This window comes from Cryptomeria japonica, chromosome 10 (assembly GCF_030272615.1).
Source record: "Cryptomeria japonica chromosome 10, Sugi_1.0, whole genome shotgun sequence".
Taxonomy (NCBI): Eukaryota; Viridiplantae; Streptophyta; class Pinopsida; order Cupressales; family Cupressaceae; genus Cryptomeria; species Cryptomeria japonica.
In genome coordinates, this window is record NC_081414.1 from 87,808,497 (window position 1) to 87,819,209 (window position 10,713).

General features: G+C 35.4%; 1 protein-coding gene across 1 annotated transcript; it reads right to left on the bottom strand.

Moving 5' to 3' along the window:
* Nucleotides 1-8,150: 8,150 nt before the first annotated feature.
* On the bottom strand, nucleotides 8,151-10,377 carry LOC131031544 (heat shock cognate 70 kDa protein-like). The gene has a single exon (XM_057962680.2). The coding sequence runs from the start codon at nucleotides 10,264-10,266 to the stop codon at nucleotides 8,416-8,418; it is 1,851 nt and encodes a 616-aa protein (XP_057818663.1). The 5' UTR covers nucleotides 10,267-10,377; the 3' UTR covers nucleotides 8,151-8,415.
* Between the last annotated feature and the right edge of the window lie 336 nt (nucleotides 10,378-10,713).

The window sequence follows — 10,713 nt, forward strand, 5'->3', positions numbered from 1 at the left end:
CAAGAATAAACGTGAATGTTCATCTGTGGTAGTTTGTTTTTTGGTTATCATATCTCCCAAGCTACTCAAGGATGTCTTGAAACTAGAGACGCAAGGAGGGAGTTTGATATTTTTATTGTCTACTATTTGTGAGCAAATCTTTAATACTATACAAATTTGTCTCAAGAAGTGATCGGTAACGTATCATCGAGGACATTTGATATTTGCATAGGATGAAGGTTAACTCTTACCTGTTTTATGCAAGCAACACTCTGGTCATCTCGGTTCACATATACCTCGACACTTGTGTCATCTTGCAATATCAAAACCCATGTAAGTTATACTCAGGTCATCATGGTTCAATTTTACTATCGATGTTTGTACTGACTTTCAACATTTTAAAACCTCAACGATGATAAAAAAGGGCACAAACAATTGGCCGACAGAACGACAACGTGGCACAATTAGACTTGCATAGATCATTATCATCATTCTCATAATTACATTTAGTTGCATTCATCATCATTATCATTATCATTTGTGCATTTAGTTGCATTCATTATCATTATCATTAGTGTGTTTAGTTGCATTCATCATCATTATCATCAATATCATTATCATAAGTGTATTTAGTTGCATGTTGCATATCATTTCATCATTGCATCTGGTTTTTCACATCACTTCATCATTGCATCTAGTTTTTCACATCACTTCATCATCGCATTTAGTTGCACATCATTTAATCATTATATTTAGTTACATGTCACTTAATCCTTGTATTTCATTGCATATCATTTAAATACACATCATTATCCTCGCGTGTAGTTGCATATTAGGGCATATAAGGTGCATTATCATATAAAAATACACATTTCAAAGAACATTACATCCATACATCACATATACGTTACATCCATTACATCACATCATATCAACATAATCGTGCATGTCATTCATCCATAAAAGGGTAAATAGTCATATCATAGAACATTATACACATCCATATGCATAAATATCATCATACATACAACATCATTATTGCATAATCCATCATCATACATAAGCATAAACATGAATCAACAAATCATCATATAGGCATATTTATCATATATCACCTTTAAAACATATAGGTCACATCATCATGAAATCACTCACCACATAGAGATCATATGCATCCATAAACATAAAATCATATAGACATGCATATAGGCATCTTAATCATAAAGTAAATGCATCCATCATGTACCACAAATATCCATAACATGTATAAACATATCTAGCATCATATTATCAAGCATGAGTACCACATATGGATCCAAAATAAAATTGTTGTTGCATCTCATATGATCATAAAAAAGAATCACTGTCAACAATACCCAGATATCATATCAAAATAAGAGATACATCCCAAATGGTTAGGAATCACATAAATATCTGGATAAATCAATATATATATCCAAATAATACAGTATCGGGGCACACTAATCTGCGCATGACTATCCCTAGAGGTTGTAGGCCTCGCTCCAGTTGCACCTGAGATACCAACACCCTGCGCTACCACTACATGGATCTCTCTTGGGGGCTGTAACACCCCGACTCTCTGTACCTCATTGTGATCCCCCATGCCTTGAGCTTTGTGCATAGGTTTGCGCCCGTCTCTCTGGAGGAATGACCTGGAAGTAGACAACCTTGTAATAATCAGCTTGTCCCGTTTGATATACCAACTCGCTCATTGTCTCTTTGGTCATCCCCTAGGCAGTTATCTATTGTAGAGTCTATACCAATGCCTCAGTGCGGTCATATCTCTCTATCGCTATATCTCGCTCAGTTGGAGAGATTTGTGCCTGTGCCTGTGAGAGCTATCCCTGTAACCCATGTACCATAGACTACAAAGCTGCTATCTGTGCGTGTTGCTGATGAAGAGGCATTGCAATCTATATTGTCGGTTGTTGTGAAGGTTGTGGATCTTGTGCAGCCTGTACTAGGACAACCTTTAGTGGAGCTGAAGGTGGAGCCATCTCTACTCTCCTCCTCCTAATCAAGGGCACCTCCTCCTCATCCTCCTCCTTGGTCTCCTCGGAGTCAAAAGCCTCTCCCTCATCACCCCCAATCCCATCGATATCCTCCTCCATCTGCAAGGGTCCACCTCTGCCTAAACCCCTCCACCCTCCACCTCTATCAATCCTGCCACCACCTCTCCCTTGGCCCACATCTCCTCTGCCACCTCTACCTCTGCCAACTCCTCCTCCAACCCTCCCAATCCTACCCCCAGCTCTCCCCCACCCTCGACCACTAGTTGCTCTCGACCCCCATGGATTCGGATGATCATCATCATCATCATCCACCTCCTCTAAGGGTGGTATCGATTGTCCTGGCCCTGTCAACCGAGGAAACGGATGCTCCGCCATGTAATGTGTATTGTGTTGTCATCCCCACGTCCACAATTCTCAATTCCATATCCCATGTTGACCGGGGTAGTGCATAGAACTCTGCACGAGCAATATCAAAATCCAGTGACAGGCCCCAATCCGCCATGTCCCTGTGTGTACGGGCATACAAGGCCGAACCTTGAGGGATCCCCTAGGTCCAACCAAACTGTCGATACACGAGTCAAAATGAATCTCTCTATCACATATGGGTCCTCCCAATCAAGTATCAACTCTATAGAGAAATGAAAATTATATTTAGAAAACTTACTTGATTTGTCAATATATTTTTCTTTTTCAACACCAGCATGATTTGAGGATTCTCCTTCTGAAAAACTTAGATTACTTTTGCCTTTGTAATCTTTTTGCTTGCTCAACAAATCAGATAATTTGTCAAATTATTTTCATATAATGTAAGCTTCTTTTGTAAATCAACAAGTTTTTCTTCTAAAGAGCAACATTCTTTCTCTTTGTGATTCAATTTTTCTTGAGTCACCTCAAGAATTATTTTACCTTCTTCAATTTGAAGGTTGAGATCAAATATGAGTTTAATATCATGTTTATTTTGATCTTTCAGAATAATAGCATCTTTTCTTAGTTTCTTTATTTCCTTGAGAACAAACTTTAACTCTACTTCAAGACCAATTTCAGATTTAGAATGATCTGAAATAATTTCCTCTTGTTTTTCACTAGTAGCTACAATAGCCATAAACAGAGTTTCATCGCCTTCCTCAAGGGATTTATCGGAACAACTATTTGTAATATCAACATACAGACTTTTTTTCTTTTTGAAGACATTTTTCTTTTTATAATTAAAAGATTTTTTCTTTTCTTGTCTTCTAGGATCTTCATCATCACTTGCAACTTCTTTATTAGGATATTGAGGAGCATAGTGACCAATTTTGCCACAATTAAAGCACTTAAAAGGTAATTTCCCTTTGTATCTACCCGATCCTTGTCTTAGTCTTCTTACAAAAACGGACTCATCCTCGTCAAGCTTGTCAGATTCATATTCATTATCCTTTTTTCTGGGTTTTGAAAGCAGTTTCTTTACTAGTTGAGACACTTCACGAATTCTCATTTCATAAGCAGTTAAGATGCCATGCATCTCATCTATAGTAAGTTCATTCAGATCTCTTTCTTCTAAAGTAGAGACTTTGGAATCATACTTTGGTGTAATTGATCTCAACACCTTTTTTACAACTACTTTTCCTTCCAATTCTTCACCAATTCCTCGGATTGAGTTAACAATCTCTGAGACTCTTAGAAAGAAATCAGTTATTTTCTCTTCTTCCGTTATTTTAAGACTTTCAAATCTTGCTCTAAAAGTTTGAAGTTTTGCTTCTTTAACTTTTTCATCACCCTCATCTATACTAGAGAGTTTTATCCCAAATGGATTTTGCATTTTTACAATACATTATTTTGACAAGCACATCATTCATCAATCCACAACAAATGGCATTTGCAACCTTTGCATCACATTTGTAAGCTTTTCTCATCAAGAGTAGGAGCTGAAGTAGAAGTATATGCAATTTCAACTGCAGCCCAAACTTCATAGCCTAAGGAGGTTATATGTCTTTTCATCCTAAGCTTCCAGAAAGCATAACCAGTACCATCAAATAATGGTTCCCTGACTGTAGAGAGACCGTCCTAATTGGCCACAGTCAGTTCTCCACCAAGAATCCCCTAAAAGACTTATGTTAGGGTTTGGCTCTGATACCACTTGTTGGAGTACAAAGAGCACTTAGAGGGGGGGGAGTGGGGGTGTGAATTAGTGTTCTAACAATGTGCAATAAATTAAAACAACTCAAATAACTTGTTTTGATTTGCTTGAGTAACTATAAGAAGCAAACAACTAAAATGAAATATGACAAATAAATCATACAACCATGAAAGTTGACACAAGGAATTTCATGAGTGGAAAACCCTCATGGGAAAAAAAACCGCTAAAAAATGTCTCGATGACTGATTGATATGTCTCACTGACAATATTATCCCACTGATAGAAAAATGCCTCATTGGCTAGACATCACTTTTCAAATCACTATTTTGAATTTACATACACAGTTTTATCTATGTTTCATTTCACAACATCTTCTAAATTTTGGGAAGCAAAAGTTTAGGCACTATATACCATTGTGCATATGTTTAGTATAAACAATGATATAGAGTATAAAACTATTTTTCAATGCTCTGCAAGTACTTTCGAATGCCTTTTACAATATTGAGTATAATAACTTTATACAAAGTATGAAACAACAAATATTAATTTCTTCGCCGATCAACATTGGTCAACATTTGAAAGTCTTCAACATGGGATAGACAATGTGAACATCATTATTGAACTGAAAACAAACTTTCATTTCCATAATTACCTCTTAACAAATAACTGAAAGAGTGATTATGCCTTTGTAAGAGAATGTGCTTTACTCAACATATATGAATGCAGACCCAACAGGACTAACCAGACTGACACAAACCCCAAACTAGAGTTTTGAACAACAATCTATTTTCTCAAACCAAGGGTTTTAATGATAATATTAACAAAAATGAAAGACAAAAACCCTTTTCTTTACAGTATTAACAAAGCCTTAACATAGTATTAAACAAAAATGAATAAGCCAACCTCTTATTTTTGTTTAGACAAACTTGTTGAACAAGAACCATTAAGAGAATCGTTTACAGTGCACTAATATCATGACAAACAAAAACTGCAAACTAAACTTTGACTGCAATCGAAAAACCAAAACTGACTCAAACAGGGATTAGATAAACCTGTGAAATTTGTGCAAAACCAAATCCAAACTGCCTCACTCCTTTACCATTGCTTTAGCTCATAGCTGCTCCCAAAAACCATAAACAAACGTTGCACAATCTCCATTGAAATCCTCTAACAGTCATGCCCTAGCAAAGGCGGCTAGGATTTGAAGACCGGTCTCAAACAAAAAGGAATGTTACTCAAAAATATCCATATAACTTAGCAAACTCTAAGTTATGCCTTCACAAGAACTTTTAGTTACCAACATCACGAAAATACATTTTAATGGGATTAATAAAAAATATGCCCTTGGTGATAACCTAGTCAGTTAAAGTGACCAAAACCATGTATCCAAAGAAGACCCCAATGATACAATACATCTCATGATATCAAGTATATAGTCATCAAAATTTGCCAAATTAAAATCATATTGCATAACTTAAGTATCTATACCTTATGAGATATCAAGAAAGCTTAATCAATCATATGACAAGAATGCAATGATGAAATATAACAATCTGTTTATATGGTAACCTGTCAACTGAGCAATACTAATAATGTCAACCACATATAAGAGAATGCCTTTCATTTTATGCCTTTGACGTAAATGAAGATCACCTTAGTATCTTATTGCTTTGACATGAATGCCAAAACATGCCACAGGGCACAACAATTTCTTACTCTAATTTTTGGGGGGATTCTTTTTAATTTTGGTGGACTTTTAGAGGCCACTCTAATTCTGCTAATTGTTAATTATTGAAATCCTTAAAAAGCAATATGATCTCATATTTGTTTGATTTCTTTTTTCCTAATGTTTTTTATTAATGGAATATTTAATTAATCTGTGACAAAATTCTTACAGTTTTGGCCATATCATATGATATATGTGTGTCTAAAACTCAATGTTATAAGCCTCTTATATTTGAAGGGAAAGGTTTAAAGGGTTAATGCATTGTAGTAAGTGCACCTTCTATTCACTACCGAGTGCAACCACATCTCATATATCTAGCAAAGATTCAAGAGTGGCATGGTTGCATCTCATGCAATGTGTCATCTTTGTATTATTGTTGATGTTTATTTTCATGTATTAGGTTTTTATGTCCCTTGGATGTGTTTAACCATTTTTTTTTAATCAAACAATCTATGTGCTTTAATTATATTTTCATATTTCTCATACATGTCCATAACTTATTTTTTCATAGGCTAGAAGAATGCTAGAAAAGGTGAACTGATCAGGTTCAATGCCTCATGAGTATATCCATTTCTTAGGTACATTGCAATTATGATCTTCCATGATGGTTTTCAATGCTTTCAAGAGTTCAGAATCATGTATGAAGCTACTCTCTTTTAATGGCAACAAATCTAAATTGTTTATTAGGAGCCATGCACTCTTAATTATAATTATGTTTTGATACTTTGTTGGAGATTGCGTGTTTAAATTTGCTACAAATTTAAATTAATAGAAATTATGAGAATAAAATGATGCAATATTATTGTATAATTTATGGAGAAAATGTTAGTATGGTAGTCCTCAAAGTAATCTTTTCATTTGATCGTCAAGGTTAAAACGATGTATTAGTAGAATCCTATAATAAAATAAAAAAATCATTAAAGTTGACACTTTAATTGCAATCATGAGTATCTAAGATAATCTATAGCCCAATGAAGTGTAAGTATAGGACCATTTCGCCATTCAGATGGACTATGAGGACCATGATATTTACCAATATCATTTATTATTCATGCCAATATCAAGATCTAATGGCATATTTTGATGGATTGCAAGGTTTATGCTGGTGTTTGCAAAGTGCTTATTGTCATTTCAAAGAGTGGAAGAATTTTGTTTTCCAAGGAATCTCATAGTTGTGTACTTAATATTTCAAGGATGATCAATGTAGATAAAGAGATATCATTCTCTAAATATGTATTTTTATTAGAATTTTTTTCAAACAAATAGATACTTCAAAATTGATATCTCTCAACGTCTTTAGATAGATTTTTCAAAATATAGGTATGTCAATCTTTTCTTACTCATATCAATATATATTTGAATGTAATTTCATGTAAAGCTCTCATATGTTTCATAAATGAGCATATGTCAAGCAAAACAAAAAATAATAATTAATCAAGAAAATCAATTGAGAGGTTATCTCTAGATGTTCAATATCTATCGTAATGAAGATTAGTATTGATTATATTGTTTATTAATATATTAAAAATTCCTTAGAAGTGAAAAAATTAATAAATCATGACATCATCCTAACTTTTATTTTAAATATTACTTCAATATTCAATCAATTTGTAGAAGCTTTCAATAGCTTTTCTATTATAATTTTTCTTGACGTACCCATATGTAATTCTCTTAAATCTCTAAAATGTTTCATAAATGAATACATGTTGAGAAAAATGAAAAATCTAATTAATCATATAAAATCAATTGAAAGGCTATCTCTAAATGTTCAAAAAAAATTGGAAATGAAGATTAGTCTCCATCATATATTTTTTTTTAAAGCAATCATCTTGTCAAAGGTTTATACAAGTCAATAAGATACAATCAAACAATGTAAATATCTTTAACCACAAAATAAAAAGAGGAACCTCTCTATAAACAATATAAGGATTTTAATAGTGTTGTACAAGGGATTGAAGTTCAAATATTCATAGTTAGTTTTTTAGAAAATTGTGAAATCGTACTTTAAAAAAGACATGGTAACAATTGAATGGATTGAAATGATATACATCAAAATTTATATCATATTTGTATTTATAATAAGAAAACATATATTCAATTAAAAATAAATTTTGAAATAAAAAATTACATTTCAAACTCGTGATATTTCAATACTCTATTATAATAAATGATATTGACATTATAAATAATTTTTAAAAACTTAGCAAAATTTAATGCTCATCGAAAAAAAATTACCCTATAACCAATAGAGTACAAATCATTCAATTAAAAAATAAAAACACTAAAGCTCTAAATTTGATAAAAATAGAATTATAAATAAGACTACGCATGTTTCTTTTGTCTTCGGAGATATAAAAACTTGTACGCTCGATAGAGCTGCTTTTATCTTCACTTTAGACATATTTTCCGAAAAAGACAAAAATAAGCTTCGATAACAAGTGAGGCTACAATGATGGCAGATTCCTAGCTACAAATCTCAAATTGACCTAACACACTATGTTTAGTTACTACTCTCTCTCAACCCAAAATTAAAAAAAAAATATTTTAAGAATCGGCATACCTTACAAATTCCTGGTAAAAGGAGGCAACCGATCGATCCGAAGCTCTTTCAACTCTTTTTCAAATTCAGAAGCTTCTGCCTCCTCATTGTCATCCAACCATTGTTGAGCACTATGCAGTGTCGATAGGACGTCTTCTGCAGCAGATGCCTTTATATTATGTTTGGTCTTGGCCTCACTTACCCTGATTTTCATGTTGTAAATATAGTAAACCAGATTGCCTCTGGCCAGATTCTTCTTTTTAACTTTTTTGTCATCTTCTTTAAATTTTTCTGCATCGGCTATCATTTGATCGATCTCTTCTTTGTTAAGTCTTCCACCGGCATTGGTTATTGTAATCTCTTTACTTGCTCCACTACCCTCGTCCTCTGCAGAGACTGAGAGAATGCCATCCTCACTTATTTTGAAGCAAGCCTTCACACTTGGCACCCCCCATCTGGCCTGCGGAATTCCAGTCAACTCAAATTCACCCAAAAGATTATTTTGTGCGACCAATGTTCGCTCTCCTTCATAAACCGGAAAAATTGTTGCAGTCTGATTATCACAGGCTGTAGTGAAATATTTTTCCCTCTGAACGGGAATTGGGGTATTTCGTGGAACAATTACGCTCATGACACCACCCTTAATTTGAGTTCCCAGGCTCAAAGGTGCAACATCCGTGAGCATTAGGGTCACATCTTCATTGTTCAATGCCGCTGCCTGCACGGCCGCGCCATAAGCAACGGCCTCATCGGGGTTTACTTTGTTGCATAGCTTTTTCTGCCCAAAATCTTGCCTCAGTAACTCCTGCAACTTTGTTACACGCGACGAACCTCCCACTAACACAATGTCGTCGATTTGGTCATTGGTCATTTGGGCATCCTGCAGGCACTCTCTCACTATTTCTATGCACTTCTGAAATAAGTCGACATTTAGCTCCTCGAATTTGGCTCTGCTAACCTTTAAAAAAAAATCATGTCCCTGGTAAAGACCGTCGATGTCGATAACAGTCTCTACCTCGGAGGACAAATTCCTCTTTGCTCTCTCGCATTCTGAACGAAGCCTTCGAAGAGCTTTGGCACTCATCCTCATATCCAACTTGTATTTTGTGTTAAACTTTTGAATACAGAAATTAAGCATTCTGTTGTCAAAATCTTGACCTCCTAGATGCATATCCCCTCTAACAGCCTTGACGGCAATGAAACCCTTTTGAACAGATAAAACTGAGACATCAAACGTACCTCCACCCAAATCGAAGACGAGAACGCTTCTTTCTCCAGTAAATACATCATGGAAGCCATAAGTTATAGCTGCAGCCGTTGGTTCGTTAATTATTCGCATGACATTGAGGCCTGCAATCTTACCAGCATCCTTTGTGGCCCTCTTTTGCGCATCATTAAAATAAGCAGGCACAGTAATAACTGCATTCTTCACCTCGCACTTCAGATAACGTTCAGAAATGGTCTGCATTTTCATGAGCAGCATGGATGAGATCTCTTCAGGCGCAAATAATTTTGTTTCCCCTTTGTAAGTAACCTTAATGAGAGGCTTATCATCCACCTCTTCGATAACAAAAGGCCATAATTTGATGTCCTGTTGCACACAAGAATCAGAGAAGCGCCTTCCAATGAGTCGCTTGGCATCAAAGACAGTATTGAGAGGATTGGTTGCAATCTGGTTCTTAGCAGCATCGCCAATAAGTCTCTGGGATTGGGTAAAAGCAACCATGGAAGGAGTGGTTCTGTTTCCCTGCTCATTAACAATGATCTCAGCCATGTTATGCTGCGGCTGCCATACCCCAACACAACAGTAACTTGTTCCCAGATCGATACCAATGGCCCTCTCTTGCCCCTTCTCCTTCTCTTTTCCCTCCATGCTTAGTGAGCTGCCTTCTCGGTCTCTGGTTTGAAACCACAGAAAAAAGAAAACAAGAAAGGCACCGTCAATCCAGGTATCCCGATCAACAGGTCAGGATTATTACGGCATTTGTCAGTACTCCTTTTATCCGACCGTCAAAACGCAACCTTCAAGAAATACGCCACTACCTGAGCGCGCCTAAATTAAATTTCCCGCTCAATCCTTTTTCACGGCATAAAATCCGATACTAAGAAAGAAGATTGGTGAGATATTGAATCTTTCGGGGGTCCACGTGGCAGCATTACATCCACCTGGTGAGTTATGCTCACTGAAAAGATCAGTTTGGTTCTCTATCACCATCAATACCGAATCCCGATGTATCTCCTTAACCGTAACTTAATAAATTGTCGAGGCAATTGTCGTTTTTCTTTTTAACGAGCAGTTCTATTGTTTGCCCGCAACAAT

Excerpts from the sequence above, each read along its gene's own strand:
- LOC131031544 (XM_057962680.2), bottom strand. The coding sequence starts at position 10,266 with ATGGAGGGAAAAGAGAAGGAGAAGGGGCAAGAGAGGGCCATTGGTATC.